The sequence below is a fragment of the Calidris pugnax genome, unplaced genomic scaffold (assembly GCF_001431845.1).
Source record: "Calidris pugnax isolate Ruff unplaced genomic scaffold, ASM143184v1 scaffold429, whole genome shotgun sequence".
Classification (NCBI taxonomy): domain Eukaryota; kingdom Metazoa; phylum Chordata; class Aves; order Charadriiformes; family Scolopacidae; genus Calidris; species Calidris pugnax.
This window is the reverse complement of record NW_015091306.1, coordinates 106,833-132,554: the sequence shown is the minus strand read 5'-3', so window position 1 is coordinate 132,554 and position 25,722 is coordinate 106,833. Positions and strand designations below refer to the sequence as shown.

At 49.1% G+C, this 25,722-nt stretch overlaps 1 protein-coding gene across 1 annotated transcript; it reads left to right on the top strand.

Moving 5' to 3' along the window:
- Positions 1-1,758: 1,758 nt before the first annotated feature.
- Positions 1,759-24,821, top strand: PSMD11 (proteasome 26S subunit, non-ATPase 11). The gene is made up of 13 exons (XM_014960880.1): positions 1,759-1,861; positions 7,637-7,761; positions 11,351-11,422; positions 12,213-12,270; positions 15,703-15,897; positions 16,411-16,555; positions 16,870-16,930; positions 19,370-19,432; positions 21,072-21,197; positions 21,743-21,778; positions 22,902-22,953; positions 24,266-24,408; positions 24,517-24,821. The coding sequence occupies exons 2-12, from the start codon at positions 7,738-7,740 to the stop codon at positions 24,406-24,408; spliced, it is 975 nt and encodes a 324-aa protein (XP_014816366.1). The 5' UTR covers positions 1,759-1,861; positions 7,637-7,737; the 3' UTR covers positions 24,517-24,821.
- Positions 24,822-25,722: the final 901 nt, after the last annotated feature.

Below are 25,722 nucleotides of genomic sequence, written 5' to 3'. Positions count from 1 at the left end.
CGTCGGTGGAGAGAACCGGGCCGGTGAGGGCCCCGCCGGCTTGGTGAAACCCCGGCTCCGGGGCCGGTTGCTCCTCCCCGTTCCCCTCGGTGCCGGTAGAGGCCTGGCGAATTTAGCACCGTGAAAGGACCTGAGGGAGCCGGGGGCTGCGGTGGGGCGGGCAGGAGTTTCCCGGTACCGGTTGTTTGGGGTTTAGCTGGATGTTGGGCCGGTTGGCGGGAGCGGCGTGAGGAAGCTCTGCTGGAAGTGAGGTTTTCCTCTTAACAAGGCTAAAATACACCTGCTGTTTAAAATTTACCTTCTCGGGGCTACGTGGAAAGTTTGGAGGAGTTTTCCCCGGGTGCTGTGGCTGGAGTTTTAACTTCTGCTTGTTCCAGGATAGACCTCGTCTGCCTGTTTCCCATCCCGGGCAGTGCCAAGGAGATGTTGGGGTTATAAAGCGGTTTGTAGGCATAGTGTGGACATCTCCCTTCATCTGGGGGCACAGGGTAGGGAGAGGGAGTATCTTAGGTGTATAAAAGGATAATTTTCGGTTCTTATCCTGCATGGTGGTTTCGGAAAAGATGCTGTGACCTGCTGTCACCCCGCTGTGTCGGGGAAGTAAAATGTTTCCTATTGTCCGCGTTACACCTCTGCATTGGAACTGCTGTTTGGTCTTTGAAAGTTGCTTGCCCCTCTCGGTGTTGCTCTGGTTAATTAGTAGTTGGTGTTCTCAAGCCTGTCAACACACCTACAGCCTGCTCTTGGGTCAGGCTCGGTTGGGAGCAGCAGCTCGTGTTGCCGGTCGGTGGAAGTTGGAGCGGTGCAGGGAGCGTTGCTGTGGAATTTCTCTTCTGGAGAGCAAAGTTACTTGGTTTTTGACACTGTGTGTGTTAAACGGTGGGGACTGAAAGCCACAGTCTGTGCTCAGGGGCAGCGTGGAGGAGTTTGGTTCCCTCCGTAGAGCTGGGCAGTGGATTTTGGCTTTGTTTGGGTAGAAGTTGGGAGGAACTCACCCTCCCAGGGGATGGCGGAGATGGATATTTACAGGGTGGCAGGTGGCGGGGAAGAAAGTGTGTTAATTTGTGCGTAACTTATATGAAATTGCTGTTGTGTAAACACAGGTCTGGTTCTGCCTGATGTCATTTGGCCTTTCTACCTCCTTCAGAGCTGGAGTTACTCACGTTGGTGCAGAGTGAGAATTAGATGGTCAGAGTTTGGTGTGGAAGGAGCGCTGACTCCTGCAGCAGCTCCAACACCTCATCCCCTCCCGAGCGAAACGCTCCCTGCTCTCCCAGCCCATCCTGTCCTGGTGCTGCGTTCTGCCCGCAGGATCGTAGCGTAACGCACAAAGCGGCAACATCAGAAATCCCAACCCCGGAAATCCCATTAAGTTTCTTTTAGTTGGTTTTGTGCCTTCAGTGGGAGAGGGGTCTCTTGTGTGGTGGTGTTTTTTTTAAAAAATAAAACTTGGAACAGCTGGACAAGCTTAATGAGACTGCTTCAGAACTTCAGTTGTATTCAAGTCGGGGCGTGCGGTCGTATCTGTCAGCTGGATGAAAGCCTTGGTGAGGTACAGATGAAGCGCGCTCTATACGCTCTGCGTTTAAACTTCCCACATAATCTGTTTTCCAGATCTCACAGGCCTGAATTCACTGCTGCCTGTTACAACAGTTACTTTATTTTGGTGCCTTTCCAGGAGCTGACTAGTAACGATTATCTTCGAACTGAAATAGCATTAAAGGTAACTTTTCCACTTTTTTTTTTTTTTTTTCTCTAGTGAAGCGAGATGTCCAGGAAAATGATGAGGAAGCGGTGCAAGTCAAAGAGCAGAGCATCCTGGAGCTGGGGTCGCTTTTGGCCAAGACCGGGCAGGCAGAAGGTGAGCCTGAAATAAGTAACTGAGGTACCGGGTAAGGCACACTCAAATGGATCTCGCCTCTTTAATGGAAGGGGAGTAAAAGCAGATTTTGGCAGGAAGTGTTCTCTCAGAGACGGGGCAGAAACTAAAAAAACTAGATAAACAACATAAAATATTAATCTCGTGTTACTTGGCCCGGTGTTCCAAAAGATTGCTGATGCCTTGGACAGGTTAGGTTATGACCCTTTGACATCTGGCCGTTTTAGTACAAATGACTGAAGTTTGGTTAAGTTGTCAGGTTTGTGAAGTTTCTCTCGTTTTGTTTTTAATAATCTCAGAGCCTGATTTCAAATTGGAAAATTTGTCCCCCAAAGTCCTTTCTCACCAGCAGCTTCTTTCTCAATTAATTGATTTGTCTGCTGAAACATTACATCAGAAAATCCCTGCCCTGGCTCCGACAGTCCTTCTATTGTGAATGTGTGAAAGGACAGAAATGAAGTTCTCTATTCAACCATTTTTGAGTTGAATCTCTTCGTGTCTTGTGTTTCCTGGAGAGCTCGAGGCAGTGTGTTTGTTAATTTGTACTCAGCAGTTTAGTTTTGTTTCTTTTCCTGAAGAACTCTCTTGCCTTTTCTGGAGCACCTTTCACCTCGAGCGTTTTGGGAGCTGATACACCGCCTCCGGACAAAGAGCGTTCTCTCGGTGGCCGTGGTGTGGCCCTGATGTTTTCTATCTGTGCACAGCAATAATTCAGGATGGGAGGTGAAGCGGGTGTGCTTTTAGCAGCCTGAGACTGGTTGAGGAACACAGACCAGCAGAAGGTTTAATCAAACTGAACTGAAATCCGACTGGGATGGCAGATCTAACGTTAGAGTCGTTCGTGGAAAGCAGTGTGAGGTCTCAGACAGCAGGAGGTCAGGAGCATGGTTTTATATTTGTTCTGAAACACACACTTGGTGTCCTACTGCCCAGTCTTTGCAAACATCTATTTTGATTTGGGCATTTAACTGATCTACCCCCGTCTGCCCGTGTTTGGATGTTCAGACACTGATGCCCCCATGATTTGTAATTGAACGGAGCTTGCGATGGAGTAGATTGTTTGCAGGTAGAGTGGTGCTGGAGACAAAGGTGCTCTTCATCTCACCTCTCTCTGGATGTCCATGTGTGGTTTCCTTGTGTGGATTGCTTTTGTAGTCAGTGGAGAAAAAGAAGCCCTTTCACCACATGACTTATCTCTTCTACAGTAAGAGTGTGGGGCAGGACAAAGGAAGTACAGCCCCAGCTGTACTAGGGCCTGTTTCTCTAATTGAGTATTACAGGACCTCAAATCAATTAGCTCAGAGGTGTCTGCGGTGTTTGGGTGCCCTTTGCACTCTCATGTTTGCTTCTGTGGAGATAACTAAAGATGGCTTTACTCCTGTACCAAGGGAGATGTGTGTGTTTGGGCTAAAAAGGGGGAAATCATCAAAAAAGTCTCTCCAGGTGAATGTGTGGCTGTGCTTCTGGTGCCCACGGCCAGAGAGAAGGGTTGTTGGGTGCACGACAGCCTCCTTATGGCTGCAGAACTTGGAGTTTTGAGTTGAGCTGAAGTCTTACAGAAGTTTAAAGAACTTCAGTGTATTCTCAGAGGGTGGGTAGCTAATAGTTTTATTTATTTTTTTTAAGGGGAAGGCTAAGTGATTAGTAATGATGACATCAAGACCACGTATGTGTGTCAAGGGAACACCAAGCTGCAGAGCAACTAGAGTCTGAACAGAAGAAAATTAGTTTAGTGACATGAAGAGGGCAGCTGTGTGTGTGTGTAGATGGGAGTGAGATCACATTGTGCCTTCTGCAGTGAAGCTGGGGATGAAGAAAGGAGCTACCACAGTGTAGAGATGTGCCAGTCCTGTGGGAAAGACACTGTCACCTTCTCTCTCCATGTGCTGTCTAGGGTGCAGTAGGCTGGTGGGAGTGACAGTCAGGGGCAGCAGCTTCTTCACCAGGGCCAACTGTTCCCAAAGACACGTGGGTTTTCGTATCGGAGGGGAGCAACTCCAGTGCTGCTTAATCTAATGAGGGAATTGCTGAGATTGTGCATTTTCTGGCCCAAATGAAACGGATATCACTGTAGCTCTCACTGCAGATGTTTTTGTTTCAGCTGGTGGAATTTCTTTGACAGAGTCGAGGTGTTGTGGTGGCTCATTGGCTACTTTCAACTGGTAATTACCCTGAGATCATAGAATCATAGAGTGGTTAGAGTTGGAAGGGACCTTAAAGATCACCAAGTTCCAACCCCCCTGCCCTGGGCAGGGACACCTCCCACCACACCAGGTTGCTCCAAGCCCCCTCCAACCTGGCCTTGAACCCCTCCAGGGATGGGGCAGCCACAGCTTCTCGGGGCAACCTGGGCCAGGCTCTCACCACCCTCACAGCAAAGAAGTTATTCCTAGTATCTAATCTAATTCTCCCCTCTTTTCAATTTAAAGCCATTACCCCTTCTCCTAGGGCTCCCCTCCCTGGTCCAGAGTCCCTCCCCATCTCTCCTGGAGGCCTTTCAGATATTGGAAGAGGCTCCAAGGTCTCCCTGGAGCCTTCTCCAGGCTGAACAACCCCAGCTCTCTCAGCCTGTCTCCATAGCAGAGGTGCTCCATCCCTCTGATCATCCTCGTGGCCCTCCACTGGACCCGTTCCAACAGATCCATGTCCTTCCTGTGCTGAGGACTCCAAAGTTGGACACAGGACTCCAGGTGGGGTCTCCCCAGAGCAGAGGGGCAGAATCACCTCCCGTGACCTGCTGGCCATGCTTCTTTTGATGCAGCCCAGGATTTACCAGCTCAGGTCAAGCTTCTCATCCACGAGCACCCCCAAGTCCTTCTCCTCAGGGCTGCTCTCCAGCCTTTCTGGGGAGAAGAAAGGGTCCATGAGCTGCAGCCTCAGGAAAACATCAGCTGCAGCTTGGTGGGGTTTGAACATTACAACTGCTGTGGTGCTGACTGGCTGGGGGTGTAAAATCAATCTGTAGGTTGTAGAGGACTAACCTCTAGTGAACTACAGCTTTTGCTTAAAATAATAATAATAATAATAATACTACAAATGACCCTCTTTATCTGCTTGATAGAGATTAAGGATTGAACTGGTAGATTAATTACTTTTTTTTTTTTTTTTCTAGGACAGCTCTAGATTTTTATAGCATTGTTTAAAACTGGGAATACCTGGGCTGAGGGATCCAGGTTCGTGGCACGTTAGCTGGGGGAAGTGCTTTCTCTGAGGATGAGCTGCAGCCTTCATTTTCCACAGAGCCTGCTCATCACTTCTCTAGAGCTGTCAATCACACCATTACCAAGCACTGCATTTACTTTAAAAAAAAACAAAAAAAACCATAATCCTAAAAATAGGTGACAGTTACGTTGGTAGGAAAGAGAAATTTCTATGGGAACTTTGAGCTTGCACCTCTAAAAGTGTAGTTTGCAAAATGTAGGGATATTCTAATTGTTGATCCTGCTTTCTGGGGAATTCTTGGGCTGCTGTTGAGCGAGTCAGTACAGGGACAAGCACTGCAGTGTATTTTGTGTGTTTTTTGGGTTTTTTTCCCCATTCTTTTCTTCTAAAGTTGCTTTCCTGTGTGGAAGAGCACGTTGTGTGCTAAAACCTTGACTCAGTTGGCCTTGAGGAGCGGGTGTAATGCCGCGATGCCCAGTAAGAAGGTACCTTGTAGTAACTGGGAGCTGATGGAGCTTGGAGAGAGTCTTGCTGCCTTGATAAGCTGGACAAAAATCGGCAAATTTTGATGGAGCTTGGAGAGAGTCTTGCTGCCTTGATAAGGTGGACAAAAATCGGCAAATTCTTAGTTACAGAGCTCAAAGCTGAGGTTGCAGTGGTGTGGCCTGCTAAGAAGCAGACTTATTCCTGGTGTTGTGTGGTGTTTTCAAGGGAAGAGCACAAGAACCAGCTTCTGGGCAGCTCCAGCTTCTCTTCTGAGCCCAACAGGGTGATCTGGAGCCCACCTTTGTCAGGTCACGTCGAGAGGAGTGATACGTGAGAGTAGCTCCACAAAACGGATGTGTTGGAAGCTGCTGTCATGGTGGTTTGTTTACTGTGTGTGAAACCAAAGCGTTTGGTTAAAATGATGGGGTTTTGCCTCCCCGAGTGGTGCTGCAGATCGAGCGCTCCTCAGAAGGCAGGCAGTGTGGGTGAAGTCATCATCTGTGGGTGAAGTCAGTAAAGTTTTCCTTGTCGAGTAAAAGCTGATTGAAACCATCAGTCAGCAGTGCTCATTCTTCAATATTCCAGTATTAGTGTCTCAGTTCTAGAAAAAACTGCCCATTTATTCTCAGAAAGTAAAATTTTCATGAAATCTTAGGCATGGCGGTCGTAGCGTCTTGTTTTATTCCCTGTACAAAGTCTGAGTGGTTCATTGCAGGAAGAGTGGGGGTTTGTTGCTCTGCTGTTTGGAAAATAAGGCTCCTCTAAGGATTCAGGGCGCACTCCAGAAAAGTTCCATTTGTTCTAAAACTCTGCTTTCAGATGTATAAAAATGGCACTCCATCACCATGAGCAACTGGATTGGAACACGCTGGGAGTCCCACTTCTTAACGGAAGAAATGAGCTGTATTGGGCTTGATTAAACTTTAAAAATAAACAGGTTGAGAAACTTAAAAATGTAAGGAATAATTTTATGTAATTATTAAAATTATTCTTACAAAAATTATTTAGCATTACTGCTAAGTGAAATACGAAAGAAACCTTGTTTTCATCTGTTTTTATTGGAATCCTCCAAAACTGAAATTCTATAGATGCTCCTCTTAATACTAATTGAAATAAAATTAGTGTCTTAGTTTAGTTTGGTATAGAATATATTGAAGAGTCCTGAAATACTCATTACAGGTTTTGTTTTGTTGTTTGTTTTTTTTACTACCAACTCCTGTAAAGATGGTAGTGTGAGATCTGGCTGATGGTTGGGGGAGGCTTAAAATTCTGGAGTAACCAAGGGGTGATTTCCACGTGTGACCCCATGGCTTTGTGAGTCGGCCCCGAGCCCTGCTCCGGCTCGGCTGCTGCAGGGATCACCTTCCCTGGCTGTGAACACGTGTCTCAGTGACCTGGTCCCATGTTCTTTAGGGCAGGAGAAGACTTTTGACTTGTGCTCTGTGGTTCCAGCACTCAACTCCCTTCTGCTCCCACGAGTCCTGAAACTGCCGTGACATTCCTGCCCTAAAAATGACATTTTTAGTGTATTTCTTCATAAAGATTTTTTCTTTTGTGAGCTTGAGACTAGTTTTGTAACTGTAAACTAAGGAGACTAGTAGAAACAGAAAACTAGTTGGGTAAGGTAAGGTCTAACTGGGTAGTGTGGGTAGTTGAAGTGTTAGAAATGTCCTTTATTCAGTAGTGGAGCGTATCTGACTGGCTTAGGTATGGCAGATTAAAACCTCAAACTGTGAGTTAATAAAAACATACTTAAACTATAAAACTCCGTTGCCTGTTTTACAGAAAAATCTCAAAGCGTTTAGCAGATGCTTATGTTTTTAAAACGTGCCCGAGGCAAGTGCAGTTACAAATGGGGTTATAATTGGGTGAACTGCAGTGGGGGGAAGAGCAGAGCCCAGCCCTGGCCTTTGCCAGCCCCCTGTTTACTGCGAGGCCTTCCTTCGGGGGATGTTTATCACCCTTTTCCCATAAATGATGTTGAGAGACTGCTTAGAAATTGTTTGCTGTAATAAATACCGCTGTGTACGGACGTGTCGAGTGCTCCAGCTGTGGTGGGACTTTTGGCCGTGCCGTTGTGCTTCACTCTTGGGTTTTTCTTGCCTACAGAGCTGGGAGGGCTCCTGAAGTACGTCCGACCCTTCCTGAACTCCATCAGCAAAGCAAAGGCAGCCCGTTTAGTCCGGTCCCTGCTCGATCTCTTCCTCGACATGGAGGCTGCAACAGGACAGGAGGTGAGATTCACATTTCAGTGCTTCTGCATTCCTCAAAACCCTCTAACACCATTATCTGACCTACTTTGCTTCACACTGAATGATTATTCATGTCAGGAAACATTCATTTAGTGCATTTGTACATATTAATAAAACTTCAGATAATTTAATTTGCTCATGTTTTTCCGCAAGCCTCAATCTGTTCCAGGTTAGAAGTAACTCTCCCCCTGGGCATTTTTCTTAGATTTGTGTTAGGCACACAGCATTAGTAGTAGTTTGTGGTGTGATTAGTGTTGGGGGTGTGAGAGGAGCAACGCCTGTCCCAGTGAGCTCGGTCCAGTGGAACAGTGGGGACAGTGTGTGATGGCCCAGAGCTAGAGGAGGGACCGTTCGAGGTCAGGTCAGGAGTTGGTGTGATTAGATAGAGTCATAGAATGGTTCAGGTTGGAAGGGACCTTAAAGATCATCAAGTTTGACCCTCCTGCCCTGGGCAGGGACACCTCCCACCACACCAGGTTGCTCCAGGCCCCCTCCAACCTGTCCTTGAACCCCTCCAGGGATGGGGCAGCCACAGCTTCTCTGGGCAACCTGGGCCAGGCTCTCACCACCCTCACACCAAACAAGTTCTTCCCCACATCTCAGCTCCATCTCCCCTCTTGCAGGGTCAAACCCTTCCCCCTCCTCCTAGGGCTCCCCTCCCTCATCCAGAGTCCCTCCCCATCTCTCCTGGAGCCCCTTGAGGGACTGGAAGGGGCTCCAAGGTCTCCCCGGAGCCTTCTCTTCTCCAGGCTGAACCCCCCAACTCTCTCAGCCCCCCCTCCCAGCAGAGGGGCTCCAGCCCTCCCAGCATCTCCGGGGCCTCCTCTGGCCCCGCTCCAACAGCTCCATGTCCTTCTGCTGGTGGTGGCCCCAGAGCTGGAGGCAGCACTGGGGGGGTCTCCCCAGAGCGGAGCAGAGGGGCAGAATCCCCCCCTGGCCCTGCTGGCCACGGGGCTGGGGATGCATCCCAGGGTGTGGGGGATTATTTAGCTTCTCTCACCTGGAGACATGAAGGTGTATTGTGTGGGGACACAGTGCAGTGGCATCTTACTCAACAGAGGCATTCTGAGGCTTGAAAGCTCCTTCTGAAGTGGGAGTGGACAATGTTTTGCAGTTACCAAATGTAAACTACTTCCAGTGGATTAACTTCTCCACTGGAAAACCCATTCAGTCCAAGATAGCTCCCAGTGAGGATTTACTCTGTTCTCATTAGCTCCCTCGGATAGAGTTACTTTATAACATTGAACCCACAGTGATTGGCAAATTCTAGCCTGGCCTGGTTGAACTTCATGAGGTTCACACAGTCCCAACTCTCCGGCCTCTCAAGATGCTGAGGATTATTTAGCATCTCTCACCTGGAGCCATCAAGGTGTATTGTGTGGGGACACAGTGCAGTGGCATCTTACTCAACAGAGGCATTCTGAGGCTTGAAAGCTCCTTCTGAAGTGGGAGTGGACAATGTTTTGCAGTTACCAAATGTAAACTACTTCCAGTGGATTAACTTCTCCACTGGAAAACCCATTCAGTCCAAGATAGCTCCCAGTGAGGATTTACTCTGTTCTCATTAGCTCCCTCGGATAGAGTTACTTTATAACATTGAACCCACAGTGATTGGCAAATTCTAGCCTCCAAGAGGTTCTGAGGGGCCAAATCAGTGTATCATCCTTCAGTGATGGACAGACTCTTTTGCCCCTCTTCTTTACTCCAAGAGGTTCTGAGGGGCCAAATCAGTGCGGAAGCATCATCCTTCAGTGATGGACAGACAGAAGAGATCAAGGGGAGTGGGGTTGGGATGTGCAGGTGAGAAGGAAACCCCTAAAGGGCTCAAGAGAGAATCAGTCAGTGGCTTCAGATTTTTCTAAAGGTAACTTGGTGTAAATGGTGTAAAAAAACTTTGGGATGCAGTCCCAAAAGGTGGCGTTTTATGGCAGGGGAAGAACTTGGAGGAACAGTGATGGAGAAGTGGCCCAGTTAGTCAAAACATTCACTTTCAAGTGTATTCAGAAGCCAAAATCTTAAGGAATTACACCACCTGACCTGTGAGGTTCGTGATGCAGGAATCCTGAGTGCTTTCAGCAATGTTCAGAGGGACACTTGCTTCCTCGGTGTAACTTAGATGAAGAAGGCTCCCAAGAGCCCAGTAAAGCAATGAAATCGGAGATTTCTCCGGCTCCTAATGCTCCAGCTATCACAGTGCAATGAATTGCAGCTTCATAATGGCTTATCATAAATTGTCCCCATTTAATAAGCAGCGACGAGGGGCTGACAGGTCCTGCAGTGCAGCAGAGCTCCGGAGCTGCTCCAGAAAGACCCATAGTCCAGAGATTTTTGGGAAAAGGCATTCCTGAGCCGAGCACCTCGGGATGACTTACTGTGTATTATTGGCCAGGATTAAATCGACACCCGCTTCTAATTGGGGTGGAAGGTGCCTGCTTTATTCATCAAGGGAACCTCAGCAGTCTTAAAAATTTGAGAAGCCATTGAGTTCCTTTACTCTGCTCTGAAGTAACAAATAAACCATCCAGTGTCACTGACTGGCTCCTGGCACCTGACTCGGCTGTAAATAGTGGAGCTGGCACCTCTGGTGCTTTATAATTCTAAGTTACACGGGATCTGACATATTTTGGCCCTAAAACACGTGCACTGCGTTTTCCTTCCTTTCTAGAGCATTTGAAAATACAGATCTCTCTCTGTCTATAAAGGAAATGGTGCGAAACGCGCTGGAAGGGACCTCAAAGCCTTTCAGTTCATCCCTTGCCCGCAGGCGGGATCGGTTCTGCTGTACCCAGATGTTTTTATTTCAAACAAACCCACAGCTGTTTAAGAAATGCCCTTAGGATTTCAGCAGTCATTTTTACCGGTGAAACTTTGGGAGCCAAATCTTTATTTTCATATTCCAGTGTGGGAGGATTGTCCCTGTTGGTCAGAAAAAAGTTATTGGAAGCAGAGTGCTTCAGAGGAGGAATCAAAGAAGGTGGTCTCTTGGGTTTTCTTGTGATGGTTAAAGCTTAAACTGAGCCTTTGTTTGTCTTCTGAACTTCACTTTCTCTTGCAGAGCGTATTAGAAGCGGGATAATACTGTGAACGTTGTTACAAAGTGCAGGAAGTTAATCTAGCAGATAGAATATGAAAACATGTAGCACGATTTAACTGTTTTCTATCATTTTGTGCAACATTTCTGTGAGCGTAGACTCTGGTGTCAGCATGATGCAGCCCGAGGCTGAAGTGTGTGGTGTGGGGCGATCAGGGAGTCCTCGCTGAGGAGGAGCCACTAAATCTGCAGTTGAGGCACAGTTCTTGGGGAACTGCACCTTATTAAAGGTGTCGTTTGGAGCAGTTTGGGGTAGGCACTAAGGATGAAGGCTGATCTCCAGGCTCATTTCAGAGTAAAGCTAATTTGATGCTTAGAGATGCTGCTGTTCACACAGGAACAGCTTCTTTTCTCCAACTACATTGTGGGGATTCAGGCTTTGTTGTATTTTTGTTGCTCTGTAGGAAGGGGTTGAACCATACTGCTGTTTTAAAGAGAGGCAGAAGAAGGGTTTATACATTTCTTTCTGTTCCCTTAAAGGTTGACCTGTGTTTAGAGTGTATTGAATGGGCCAAATCAGAGAAGAGGACTTTCCTACGCCAGGCTCTGGAGGTAGGTTACAGTGTGGATCCCAAACCTGTGTGATAACGTCTTCCCTTTATCAGATTTAATAGCTATAGAGGTCACAGAATCTTCATGGTTAGAAAGGACCTCTGAGATCACAGGGTCCAACCACACACATGCAAAAGGCCCCCACAATCTCAGGCACTAGAGCATGCCCTGAAGTGCCACGTCTACATGTTCCTTAAATCCCTCCAGGGTGGTTGAATTCACCACCTCCCCAGGCACTCTCTTCCACCACCTGACCACCCTCACAAGATAGTCATTCTTCCTAAGATCTCATCTAAACCTCCCCTGCCCCAACTTCAGACCATTTCCTCTGCTCCTGTCATTATTCCCTTGGGAGAAGAGGCCAACCCCCACCTCTCTCCACCCTCCTTTCAGGGAGCTGTAGAGGGCAATGAGGTCTCCCCGCAGCCTCCTCTTCTCCAAACTAAACATGCCCAGTTCCCTCAGCCTCTCCTCGTGTGACTTGTTCTCCAGCCCCCTCCCCAGCTTGGTGGCTCTCCAATTTGTGAGGAACTTGTGGTGTGTTGTCTGGATCTTTGTACATGTCATGGATGGGCAATAAAAATTACACCAAAGTTAGTGATTTTCCTTGAATAAGCAGGATTTTACCCCTTGTGTTTAAACGACCCAATCTTCCAAATGTTAGATCTTGCAGAAATGGGCCGTATGAAGTAATGAATAGAAACTAATTTAATGAAGTTTCATTTAGCAAAATAAATCTGTGCTACCTCTCTCTGGCTTTCCTCACAGCAGTTCCTTTTCTGTTCCCCAGGCCAGGCTGGTCTCTTTGTACTTCGACACCAAGAGGTACCAGGAAGCGCTGCAGCTGGGTGAGTCTCCACAAGGTGGTGGTAGCTCTTTGCTTTGTCATTAGTCCCGAGGCTGAGGAGGAAAATGATCCCCTACGTCATTCGTGTTCCTTCATAAGTTTGGTAGGACTTGGGCATTGATTTCTCAGTGCTGGACCAGCTCTGCCATCTTGTGCTATGACTTGGTGATAAAATGCTTTTAGACACCTCTTTGTTCATCGTCATTTGTTCATCTTAAATAATTTTGGAAGCAAAGAGGAGCTGTATCCAGCTGAAGGCCCTCAGGTTTGGCTCCTGCTGGACCATACAGAGTATATGCTGCTGTGGTCAGAGGTCGGAGGGAGAAACCACCTTTTTCCAGTGTGCTCAAACGCAGCCTCAGTAAAAGCAGTAGAAACGCTGGGAAATGGCAAACCTCTAAGGATGTAATTAGACAAGCTGATGTGAAGCAGTCGAAAGGCTTTCAGAATTTGCTCCTGCACCACCTGAGATATGGTAATGAACCATGTGAACTCTCCTGCTCTGCCACAAAGCAGGTCATTCTTACAGGGCCCAGCTCCCTCCGGGGCTTTACAAATGCTCGTTCTGCAAATGACTGGGGTAAGGTGTGATGAGGTTTGAGCTGGCTGAAGGGTGTTTACACAGACTGCTCCGTGACATGGACAGAAGTGCTCGCCCAGGCAGTGGTGATGCCTCACCAGGGACCTGTAACTTCTTAAACAGTCTGGTGGCACGAGTGTGTCACGTCCCAGGTCACCTGGGTGACTTGTGTCTGATCAGAATATCAAGTGCTCTGATACATGGAATTCAGTATCAAGTTGGAAGTCATTTGCATATGGATATATAATGAACTCGGATTTAAACTAATGAGAGTCCACGCTGCAAAGCTGTGCTTTATTAAATTAATGCTGGTGGGACAGCTTAGGGGGTTGTGAAGGCCTGTAGCTGTAGGACAGCCTCTCTTGAGGCTCCATCGAGATATCGATGTGCACTAGCACCTCTGTGTGACAGGTCAAGAGGGGAGTAGGTGCAAGCAGAGAGTGTCTGTGGGGTGTTTATGGGGAGAGACCATTCTCTTCCACCTCATTACCCAGTCTCAGCTGTGGTTTTCAGTGTCTAAGCAGAGCAAGTGAGGATGAGGTTCTCATCTGCTTGCCCCAAATTAGCTCTTTAGTTGGTAGTGGGCAGAAAGAAGGGGAAGAGCTGTCTGAGGCTGGCTCTTTCTGTCCTCACACGGCTTCAATGTGCCAGTTTAAATAATTCCTTAGGTGATCCATTCCTGCCTCCTAGATTTGATCTGTAGATATCTTGTGCTTAAAACATTCCCTCCTCATCCCATATTCTTAGGAGTTGCTTGAAAATCCTCAGGTCCCACCCTAGGGGAAGGATGGGGGAGTGGGCAGTTCTGCTGGTTTGCTCGGAGCTGTGAACCTGAGCAGTAAATCACACTGTTGTCCTGGGAAAGGGTCACCAGAGTGACCATCTGAACTGCACAACCCAGCCTTGGCTTTCTGCTGAGTGCTGTCTGTCCATGGGGAGGTGGCAGACACAATGGACAGAAGTGCTCGCCCAGGCAGTGGTGATGCCTCACCAGGGACCTGTAACTTCTTAAACAGTCTGGTGGCACGAGTGTGTCACGTCCCAGGTCACCTGGGTGACTTGTGTCTGATCAGAATATCAAGTGCTCTGATACATGGAATTCAGTATCAAGTTGGAAGTCATTTGCATATGGATATATAATGAACTCGGATTTAAACTAATGAGAGTCCACGCTGCAAAGCTGTGCTTTATTAAATTAATGCTGGTGGGACAGCTTAGGGGGTTGTGAAGGCCTGTAGCTGTAGGACAGCCTCTCTTGAGGCCCCATTGAGATATCGATGTGCACTAGCACTGCTGTGGGACTGGTCAAGAGGGGAGTGGGTGCAAGCAGAGAGTGTCTGTGGGGTGTTTCTGGGGAGAGACCATTCTCTTCCACCTCATTACCCAGTCTCAGCTGTGGTTTTCGGTATCTAATAGAGCAAGTGAGGATGAAGTTCTCATCTGCTTGCCCCAAGTTAGCTCTTTAGTTGGTAGTGGGCAGAAAGAAGGGGAAGAGCTTTCTGAGGCTGGCTCTTTCTGTCCTCACACGGCTTCAATGTGCCAGTTTAAATAATTTCTTAGGCGATCCATTCCTACCTCCTAAATTTGATCTGTAGATATCTTGTGCTTAAAACATTCCCTCCTCATCCCATATTCTTAGGAGTTGCTTGAAAATCCTCAGGTCCCACCCTAGGGGAAGGATGGGGGAGTGGGCAGTTCTGCTGGTTTGCTCGGAGCTGTGAACCTGAGCAGTAAATCACACTGTTGTCCTGGGAAAATTAGCTCTTTAGTTGGTAGTGGGCAGAAAGAAGGGGAAGAGCTGTCTGAGGCTGGCTCTTTCTGTCCTCACGGTCTCACCAGCGCAGAGCAGAGGGGTAGAATCACCCCCACAACCTGCTGGCCACACTTCTCTTGATGCAGCCCAGGATGGGGTTGGCTTTCTGGGCTGCCAGTGCCCACTGCCGGCTCCTGTTGAGCTTCTCACCCACCAACACCCACCAAGTCCCTTTCCTTGGGGTTGCTTTCTAATACCAAATCTGTTCCCCTCCAGCTTGAAGCCATTGCCCCTCGTCCTGTCACTGCAGCCCTTTCTAAACAGGCTCTCCCCAGCCTTCCTGTAGCTCCCCTCAGGTACTGGAAGGCTGCTATTAGGTCTCCCCAGAGCCTCCTCTTCTCCAGGCTGAACAACCCCAGCTCCCTCAGCCTGTCCTTGGAGCAGGCCCTCCTCTGCTTGGGGTTGCTTTCTAATACCTCATAGAATCATAGAATGGTCCAGGCCGGAAGGGACCTCCAAAGGTCATCTAGTCCGACCTCCAGGGATGGGGCAGCCAGAACTTCTTCTCCAGCTGTGGACTGACACTGACCCACTATCATTTCCTCTCCTTTGTTTCTCCTTGGAAGAACAGGTTGTGTGAGCTGAGCCCCCCTTCCTCTAAGCCAGAGCTGCTGTGGGGGGAAGAAAGTTGTTGTCTGGAAGAACTTGGTTTGTGTAACCCCCAAGTCCCTTTCCTCAGGGCTGCTTTCTGATACCTCATCCCCTGGTCTGTACTGATGGTGAGGATTGTTCTGGCGTGGGTGCAGAACCCTGCACTTGCTCTTGTTGAACCTCATGAGGTTCACCTGGGCCCACCTCTCCAGCCTGTCCAGGTCCTTTTGGATGACATCCCATCCCTCTGGTGTATCGACAACACCACACAGCTTGGTATCGTTCCTCTAAGCCAGAGCTGCTGTGGGGGGAAGAAAGTTGTTGTCTGGAAGAACTTGGTTTGTGTAGTTGTTGGTAGTGGCTGCAGAGCAGGTCACAAAGTCCTGGGCACACGGCCGGCTCATATTCAGCCATCACAAAGGTTCTCTCTCGTTCTTCCCCTCTGCTAGGCTCCCAGCTCCTTCGGGAATTGAAAAAGATGGACGACAAGGCGTTGCTGGTGGAAGTGCAGCTGTTAGAAAGTAAGACTTACCATGCCCTGAGCAACCTGCCAAAAGCAAGAGCAGCCTTAACCTCAGCGCGGACTACGGCCAACGCCATCTACTGCCCTCCCAAGCTGCAGGCGGCGTTAGACATGCAGTCAGGTAAGGCCCTGCAGCGGGAGGGGAGAGCCCAGGGCTTGTCACCGTGCATCACTTGACTGGTATTTGTTCTTTCCTGAGTGAATCACAGAAAATGGTTCTAGGTGGGACCGCAAGATACCCACTCCTCTGCCCAGCTGCCTGAAGGCAGCATCAGCTCTAATTACATTGTTCCTGAGACATTTTTTTTCAGCCTGTTTTAAAAACCTCCAGTGATGGAGGGTCCGTAACCTCCCCAGGCACTACAGCGTTACACCACGTTAGTGTAACTGTAATGGCCCTGACCTGATTTGCAGGCACTTACCTAAAGTGCCCCAAACTTGCCTTTCTTAACAATTCCCCTTAAGAGAGGGCACGGATGATTTTCTGCCAGAGATAAGGTAAAGGGGGACACAGAAGGAAAGAAATCTCTTTCCTGAAGTACCGGATAAAGCACCAGGCAACCAAATTGCTCTGTCTTCTTCCAGTGACGTTCAGAATTGACTCTGCTGCTCTCCTGTTTGTTCCTCTCCACAGGTATTATTCATGCAGCAGAAGAGAAGGACTGGAAAACAGCCTATTCATATTTTTACGAGGCGTTTGAGGGATATGATTCAATTGACAACCCAAAAGCCATCACTGCGCTGAAATACATGTTGCTGTGCAAAATCATGCTGAACATGTACGTGGCAAATGGTTCTGCGAAGAACACTTCCTATATTTAAATGGGGAAGGCTTTTTGTTTATAAGACCCTCTACTAATGAAAGAACTCAAGCAGACGAGCTTGCTGTTTGTCTGTCTTTATGAACTAATCGATGCTTGCGATATGATTGAATTGTAGTAATTTGCCATTAATTATTTATGAACTAATCGATGCTTGCGATATGATGTTACTTGAATTGTAGTAATTTGCCATTAATTGGGAATTTTTGAGACGCGCTTCGATTTAAGCTGACCGTGTTGTTGAATAAATGCTCTCTTCCCTCCCTCTCTAGCCCAGAAGATGTGCAAGCGTTAGTGAGTGGGAAGCTTGCTCTGCGGTATGCAGGAAGACAGGTATAGAAACTTCATCCTTTCTATCTTCCTATTATCTCTGAGAATATTGTGGGGTTCTGTTAGTCAGATACTTTGGTCTTTTCATACCAAAATACCCTTCGCTGCTGAGTGTCCTGAACAAGATCCAGGACGGATTAAATTACCAGAAGTAATTCTCCCTCCCTCTCTAGCCCAGAAGATGTGCAAGCGTTAGTGAGTGGGAAGCTTGCTCTGCGGTATGCAGGAAGACAGGTATAGAAACTTCATCCTTTCTATCTTCCTATTATCTCTGAGAATATTGTGGGGTTCTGTTAGTCAGATACTTTGGTCTTTTCATACTGAAATACCCTTCACTGCTGAGTGTCCCGAACAAGATCCAGGACTGATTAAATTACCAGAAGTAATTACCAAAAGTCAGTTGCCTTCAAAGGGAATACAGGGATTTTCACAACCTGAGAATCTGGCCTGCTTGCTTTATTTTCTGTTTTTCTCCTCCCTGTTTTCTTTATGAACTCCTAAATGCCTGATGCCATAAGGTGCTCCCGTCTCGGCCCTCACCAGCTGCTCTGCAGCCATGGATCTCATCTATTTAAATCCAAGTTTCTCATTCTTTTCGCTTGTGTTGTAGCAAGTCCTGAAAGATCCATTCATGGCAGAGCAGCTTGAGACCTAGATGTCTGTAAGGTGGAGGCCGGGCAGCTGGGGAGCTGTTAAATCAACTGTTTATTCTAACGTGTTGACTTGCCAGTCTGCGAGTGAGTGCCACCCCCGTATTAAATCCAGGGATGCTTATGTGAAGCCCAGGGCCAAAAGCCAAGCGTGCCAGGGTCTGCGCCAGGCTTACACACCCGTGCCCTCGGTGGCTTTGGTCAGCCAGCTATTTACTTTGACGCAGGAGCTAATGCTCTCCTACCTCACAGAGGGTCAGGGAAGCTCTTTAGCAGAGCAGGTCAGTGAGCACACGTGCATGGAAGAGTCTGGAGCGGGGATATCCCTGCGTTATCCCTGCAGGATCACAAAGGGCAGCCCCAGTCCTGCTTCATCCCCTTCCCCCGAGCGGCAGCTGGGCTGGAGGCTCCTTTTCAGAGGAAAATCTCAGCTGCTCCCTGTGATCTCCTCCTGAGACAGAGGGTTCCTGCTGCAGCTGTGGAAACTGAGCCTGGGGAACAGAGAGAAAGCGGGGGGACAGCTTGGTGGGGGACATGGCAGCAGAAGCCTGAGCCTTGTGCACCACAGCCACCAGGTTGTCCTGCTTGCACTGGCCCAGGTTGGCCAGAGAAGCTGTGGCTGCCCCATCCCTGGAGGGGTTCAAGGGCAGGTTGGGGGGGGCTTGGAGCAACCTGGTGTGGTGGGAGGTGTCCCTGCCCAGGGCAGGGGGTGGCACTGGGGGGGCTTTAAGGTCCCTTCCCACCCAAACCATTCCATGACCCAACACAGAGCTGTGTTTTAGAAGTCCTGGTGCTCCCTTCACTTGAGCACAGCAAAGACACACTGCTGGGCTCACGCTGGCAAAGGCAGTCACCCAGGGACCTGGAGCTGCAAAATATGATGGTAAAGGGGAAAAAAAGTCTTCCTCCAGCTCCTGTGGAGAGCTGGGCAGTGGGTCGGCCTGCTTGGAAGTCATTGCTGATGGGAGGAGAGGTAAAGGGCAGAGCTGGAAAGAGCTGAAAGCCAAGGAGCTGGTAGAGTTCAAGAGGTGAAAAGATCTCCCCATCCCTGGAGGGGTTCAAGGGCAGGTTGGAGGGGGCTTGGAGCAACCTGGTGTGGTGGGAGGTGTCCCTGCCCAGGGCAGGGGGTGGCGCTGGGGGGGCTTTAAGGTCCCTCCCAACCCAAACCATTCTATGATGATTCTATTGTCTCATGCACTTGTTCCTCTCACCACTCAGAAACTGTTCTTCTGGGGGTGTTACTATTCTGTTTAGTTTAAATATGGTAGTTCGTGGCCGAGTCTTTTGCTTTGTTTTGGCAATTGTGGGGCAGGCAAGAAACACCTCCCGATGCCGTCTGTGACAGGGTGTCCCTAGGACTTGTGCCATCCTTCTGCTGCTCAGCAGAGGAAATGTGACCTGCTGGAGGGGAGAAACACAGCTTAGGGGCTGAGAATGGCCACCTTCATTAAACATGTGCCCAAATGTGCACTTTCCTTAAAAGCTGTGTCAAGCTCCCAACCTGCAACCCGATAGGGGCTGCAGCTGGTGTTCTCAGACCTTGCAAGACTTGAGTTCTTTGTCTCCCTGAAGCTGATTTCACGCTGTGTCCTGCAGCTGTTCTGCATGTTCTCCTTATTAGCAGCTGTCCTGGCTCTGCCCGTGTGGAAGCAGCACTGACAGGGCTCTGTAGGAAGAGGAACATTCCCCTTTTGCTGCTTAAGCACGTTTTCAAGACGCTGCACAGTTGGCGTGATAACACTGAGAGGAGCAGCCAGAAAAATAACCCTGCTCTCGTTTTCTTTCTCTGCAGACAGAAGCACTAAAATGTGTGGCACAGGCCAGTAAGAACCGGTCGTTGGCAGATTTTGAGAAGGTGAGTCAGGAGACAGAAAAAGGGGACCTGGTTGGACAAAAACGCTCAGAAATGCCGGGTTTGGGAAGTTGTAGGAGCTGTTACGTCCCCCAGCAGGAAACCATAAAAACATTCATGGAAAGCAAGAGTGTGTCAAGCAGACACCTTACAATAATCAACTGCTTGGGGTTTTGCAGGATGGGGAGTGGTATCTTGCTTGAAACCGGGGGAGTTCATCTGTTTGGGGGGTTCTTTGAGGGTTTTTTTAAAATTATTATTATTTTGGAGAGCCAACTCATAAGCAGTTTCCTGAACTTTTGGTGCTGTTCACTGGGCTGTGTACCTTCCTCATTTCTTTTCCTGGCTTCAGCAAGAATTCCACAGAGATAAGGGAGAGTATTCCCATGTCAGGAAACGATCCTGCCGTGCTGTCCTGAGCGTCCACCAGTGGCTCTGCTTGTCGAGCTTCGGCAGCATAAAGATGAAAGGCAGTTGCTGCACGGTGCTTGAAGGGCTGCCAGGCTGTCGTGACCTCCTGGCCTTTTAGCTGAGTTGTGGGATTGGATTAACCACTGATGCTTTGCTGGGCAGGGAAGGAAGGGCCCTCCCTGGGCAGCCTCTGCCAGGGCTCTGCCACCCTCACTGTGAAGAAGTTTTTCCTCATATTCAAGTGGAGCCCTTTATGTTCCAACTTGTGCCCGTTGCCCCTCGTCCTCTCACTGGGAACCACTGAGAAGAGTCTGGCTCCCTCCTCCTTCAACCCGCCCTTGAGATCCTTGGAAGCATGAAGAAGGTCTCCCCTCAGCCTTCTCTTCTCCAGGGTGAAGAGCCCCAGCTCTCTCAGTCTTTCTTCATAAGGGAGATGCTCCAATCCTTGAATCATCTTCGTTGCCCTTCGCTGGACTCTCTCCAGCAGTTCCCTGTCCCTCTTGAACTGGGGAGCCCAGAACTGGACATAGGATTCCAGTTGTGGCCTCCCCAGTGCAGAGTAGAGGGGGACAATGACCTCCCTTGACCTGCTGGCCACACTCTTCCCTCCGCAGCCCAGGATCCCATTGGCCTCTTGGCCACAAGAGCACACTGCACATTGTCCACCAGGACCCCTAGATCTTTCTCTTCAGAACTTGTCTCCAGCAGGTCCACCCCTAACCTGTACTGGTGCCTGACATTCTTCTTCCCCAGGTGCAGGATCCTGCACTTTTCCTTGTTGAACCTCATGAGGTTCTTCCTTGCCCAGCTCTCCAGCCTGTCCAGGTCACACTGGATGGCAGCACAGCCCTCTGGGGTGTCAGCCACCCCTCCCAGTTTGGTATCATCAGCAAACTTGCTGAGGATACACTCTGTCCCCTCCTCCAGGTCACTGATGAATATATTGAGCAGCACTGGACCAAGTATGGACCCTGGGGGACACCACTGGTTACAGGCCTCCAACTTGAACCTGCTCCATGAGTCATTACCCTTTGGGTCCTGTCACAGCCAGTTCTCAATCCACCTCACTGTCCCCTCCTCCAGCCCACACTGCCTTAGTTTCCCAATGAGGATGTGATGGGAGACCGTGTCAAAAGCCTTGCTGAAGTCAAGGTTTTCACCCTCAGAGGGCCTTGAAAGATATGAGACCTGGTGCTACCCGAATTATTTCTTCCCTCTGTGCCCCCCACAGGCTCTGACAGACTACAAGGTGGAGCTCAGGGACGACCCCATCATAAACACTCACCTGGCTAAGCTCTACGATAACTTATTGGAACAGAATCTGATCAGAGTCATCGAACCCTTCTCCAGAGTACAGGTAAATGTTGCCAGCGAGCACAGCGACGTGGTGGTACCCCTGTCCCCTGCTGCTGGGGGCTGGGGGACTTGTTCCCGTGGAGAATAAATCTTACTGAGAGCTACTCAGCACTTCCAGAGCTCAGGGTTCGTCACGTTCAGCTGAAAAATGATAAGGAGGGGGCTGAGGGGAGCTTTGGAAAACCACATTCCAGAGTCCCTTTCCACCTGTTTTGCTACACGCATTGAAAGGTGGACGTGCTTTAAACACTGAAGGTGTTTGGCTTTCAAGGGCTCTGACAGAGTGTGGGTAAAGCTGCAATAATCTTGGAGAGAAAAAATGTTATTTCAGAGTGAAACGGCTTGAGGTGTCTAGTCCATCTTTGGTTAAAAATGGGTATGAAATCTGAAGGACATGGAGCTGCAGAATGGAGAAGGCCATTGGAGATTTTTGGGCTGGTGTGTTTACAGGCCCTTGAGCTGTTCTGGGGCAGAACCCCACACCCCCATGGCGTGTGTCAAACCTACAGCTAGAGATTTACTAAACTCTGTTGGTCTCTCTTATAGATTGAACACATATCCAGCCTCATCAAGCTCTCAAAGGTAAGGACATCACTAGAAATCAGTGACGCGTCTTCAGAGGGGAAAGGAATTGAGGTCAAATGGCGTTTGCCACTGGGAAATAAACGTGGGCTATTAAACCTGACAGGGCAGCTCCACAGCATTTACAGGCAGATAGTGCTCTGGGGATCTTAACTTCAACACAGACAGTTTCCAGGGGTCACCAGACCGGCTTCCTCTGCGCTAAGGCTTTGCTGTAGCATCCCCTTCCTTCGCAGGGGTGTTACTCCCCATGTTAGGGATGTTACTCCCCGTGTTAGCACTTGGTTTCTCTGAGAGACAGGATTTCCTCTGCTGTAGGAGCAGCTCGTGTCGTGACCATCTGGGTCTTCCCCCATGACCTGCATTTAATCCTGGTGAGCGTGCTCAGAGGAATCTCTCTCAGACCCTTAACACACGGGATCCAGCTAATCACTGTGAACTTCCATTAGGGATGCGTATGTCATGTTGACTCTTGCAGTAAGTGCTTTACAGATAATCCCAATCAGATTAAGTTTTAGGAAAATCCACTGTAGGCCAAGCCAGTTGCATCCCAAAGTGCTTTTGTCCTTTATTGCCGGAGGTTTGGAACTGTCCTGAGCTCAGCCTTTATGGTCGTTACGTTATCCATCCTCCTCTTCCACTTCTGCAGTCTCTTCCTCGTCTTGCCCTGGTGTTTAACACAAATTTAATAGTTTTGAGTAAAAGCTGGTCTGCAGTTGTTTAACTGCAGCTCTGTGTCCTCTGTCCAAAGAGCAGGAGAGGAGCTGGCTCGGGGGCCTTGCCTGGGCTGGGCAGGAGGTCAGCTTGGCCAACACTTGACTAAATATTTGCTGAACCGAGCTTTAATGCTCCAAATCCCTAACGAGCAATGCCTGTGGGGAGAGACAGATACACCAGCTCCTGCAGAACACGAGGAAAGCTACTGCTTCATCTCCTGTGTCATCTAAAGCATCTGGCAGTCTCAGAGCAGTGTGCAAGAGAGATCTGCACTGACACAGAGTTCAGGGATAAAATAACTCCTTTTAAGCAGCGCTTATATCCCGCCAGGGCTGTTGGGAGTCATAATATTCACATTTCTTTATATAGTTCTGGGAAACTTTACATTTTTCTGCTTCAATTTCAGGCTGAGGTAGAAAGGAAACTGTCACAGATGATCTTGGACAAGAAATTTCACGGTGAGTCTGTGCACCCTTCCCCCTTGGCTGCTTTGCTGCCCGAGGGCAGGCGGGGTGTGAGCAAACTGGGGGCAGATCCCTCGTCACCATCACAGCCCTGAGCCCCGAGCATCCTCCTCAGACCCCTCTGCTGCAGGTTAACAGGCAAGAGCAGTGAGTTTATTTGTTACTCTTGCTGTGGAGGTCGTTTCCTGTTGCTCCATCTGCCTTCGTTAAGCTCCAGGCTTAATTTCTCACAAATTAGAAACCACCTGTTAAGCCCTTCCTTGCTGCGGCTGCATCCAAGGGTGGTTGAGAGCCCCACTGGTGGGTCCAGGAAGATCTTACTTGAATATATGGTCACTTCTCCCTGATGATTTATGCCAAGGGCGTTCTGTGTGCTGGTGGGGGGCACCCACGTGGCAGAGCTGATGGGTTTGGGGTTGTAGGGGCTTCCAGGAGGAACCTGCCCCCGTTCTTGTTTACATTGTCCCTAGCATCGATGTAGAAGGCCCCTCCTGATCTCGCTGAGCAGGATGAATGGCTGGTTAGAGAATCACTCAAAAATCACAGATCCCAGCTGCAGTGTCCATCTGGCACCTGGAAACGGTTTAATTATAAAATAACCTCATTTTTGCCTTGCCCTGGTGTTGTGCTGAGCACAGGGGGCTGGGGAAGCCCTTCCTTGCTGCGGCTGCATCCAAGGGTGGTTGAGAGCCCCACTGGTGGGTCCAGGAAGATCTTACTTGAATATATGGTCACTTCTCCCTGATGATTTATGCCAAGGGCGTTCTGTGTGCTGGTGGGGGGCACCCACGTGGCAGAGCTGATGGGTTTGGGGTTGTAGGGGCTTCCAGGAGGAACCTGCCCCCGTTCTTGTTTACATTGTCCCTAGCATCGATGTAGAAGGCCCCTCCTGATCTCGCTGAGCAGGATGAATGGCTGGTTAGAGAATCACTCAAAAATCACAGATCCCAGCTGCAGTGTCCATCTGGCACCTGGAAACGGTTTAATTATAAAATAACCTCATTTTTGCCTTGCCCTGGTGTTGTGCTGAGCACAGGGGGCTGGGGAGGAAGGTGGCTGTTGGGGACTGCGCAGGCACAAGCATCTCCTGGGCATCTTCTCAGCCCCTCTCAAGGATGTGTTTTATTTTTCTCTTGGGTAAGGTACTGTTAGCACAGTCCAGGCAAAAACCAGTCAGCCACGTACAACCCGTGAGCCCCTTCCAAACCCACCACAGCCGACCAGTTTGCTGGGTGGACCCCCCCCAAATTCCTGCAGTCTGGAAGGTGGGATCCGTCGAGCCTTAACGCCGGCTTTGTGTCCCCAGGCATCCTTGACCAAGGCGAGGGAGTCCTCATCATCTTCGACGAACCCCCCGTAGACAAAACCTATGAAGCTGCCCTCGAGACTATTCAGAACATGAGCAAAGTAGTGGATTCGCTCTACAACAAAGCCAAGAAGCTGACATAGGTGAGTGGGGGCTGCAGCCCCAGGTCCCCCCAGGCCCCGGTGCGGTCGGTGTCCTCCAGGCTGGCTTTTCTCTCCCCTCCATTGACGTGGCTCTGTTTTCTTTTGCAGAGTTGAATTTGCTAAGCTGTCATTTGGAGAGTGTGTGTGACAGGAGAGTGAAACCTTTGGGAAAATGTTAGGAGACTTTTTTTTTTTTTCCTTTTTTTTTTTTTTTTTGGTTTTTTTTTTCTTCTTCTTTGTTCTACTTTTCGCTCGGAAAGTTTTTAAACTTCCTCATCCGGTGCATCTTGTAATTCCATACGATGCGTGTTCCAGTTTCCATGTAATCTTTACTGGCCGAACTTTGTATCTGGGGGGGGAATATTGTTTAAACAAAGAGGGTATTCTAAATAAAAGGAAAAAGGCTTACACTACCTAAACATGTGCTTTCCACTTCCTGAGGGATGGCAGAGAGTTAAGCAGGGACTAAGTTTTGTTACCGATAAGGTGCCCAAAAAGGAGTTTGTTTCACCTCTCCCTCTGCTCTGAAATCTGAGAATTGCTGGGGGTGTATGAGCAGCCCAGTTTAATCCAAAAACAAAAAAACCCCAAAATGTACAGACTGCTGGTTTATTTTTAAAATCTTAAAGACCTCAGATCCCCTCGAAAGTGGCTCCACGATGATTTTCCTGAAGCTTTTCCCACCTGAGGAACCCGCTTTGGAAAATGATCCTTGTTCTGTGCCCTGCCCTGCCCCGACCCCGCGGCTGCGGCCGCTCCCCAGCCCCATTCGGCCAGTTTCTGACAAAGGGAACAGCGCAGGTCTCCCCCGGGGGCCTGCATTGCATGCCATTGTTTTCAAATAGACTAGATTTTCAATGTTTTTAGCCTTCCCCCCCCAACCCCTGCCTGCGTCGGTAGGACGAGCAGTGAGCAGGCCTTCCCTGACCCCCCCGGGACCCCCCGGCGGGGACACCAGTGGCTGCCCACACTCTCCTTATCCCCCCCCAGCTGCGTTACTGGTTCTAGTTTTTTCTCCCCTTTCTGACACCCCGGGGGACAGCCTGGCCCCTCTGGGATGTCCCAGCGCAGCGCTCGCCGGGGAGCGTCCTCGTTACCGTCCCAAAGTGGTTTCTGGGGGGGGTTGGAGCAGGGTGTATTCCAGCATGTTTTCATTTTCTGGTGAGGTTCCTAGCTAGGTTTTAACGCCATTTGGGCAGTGTAAGCTTCTGCAGCTCTGTCCTGCTAATCTTTATTTTTATTTCCCTTTTTTTTTTTTTTTTTCTTCTCTTTCCCCTCTGTCTCTCTCTCTCTCTCCCTTGCCACGTTTTTCTT

What these genes read in the sequence shown, in the direction of transcription:
- PSMD11 (XM_014960880.1), top strand. Translation starts at nt 7,738, where the DNA reads ATGGAGGCTGCAACAGGACAGGAG. An exon ending in TGCGGTATGCAGGAAGACAG is followed by an intron (nt 16,931 to 19,369) that starts GTATAGAAACTT and finishes CTTTCTCTGCAG; the next exon opens with ACAGAAGCACTAAAATGTGT. An exon ending in GCCTCATCAAGCTCTCAAAG is followed by an intron (nt 21,779 to 22,901) that starts GTAAGGACATCA and finishes CTTCAATTTCAG; the next exon opens with GCTGAGGTAGAAAGGAAACT.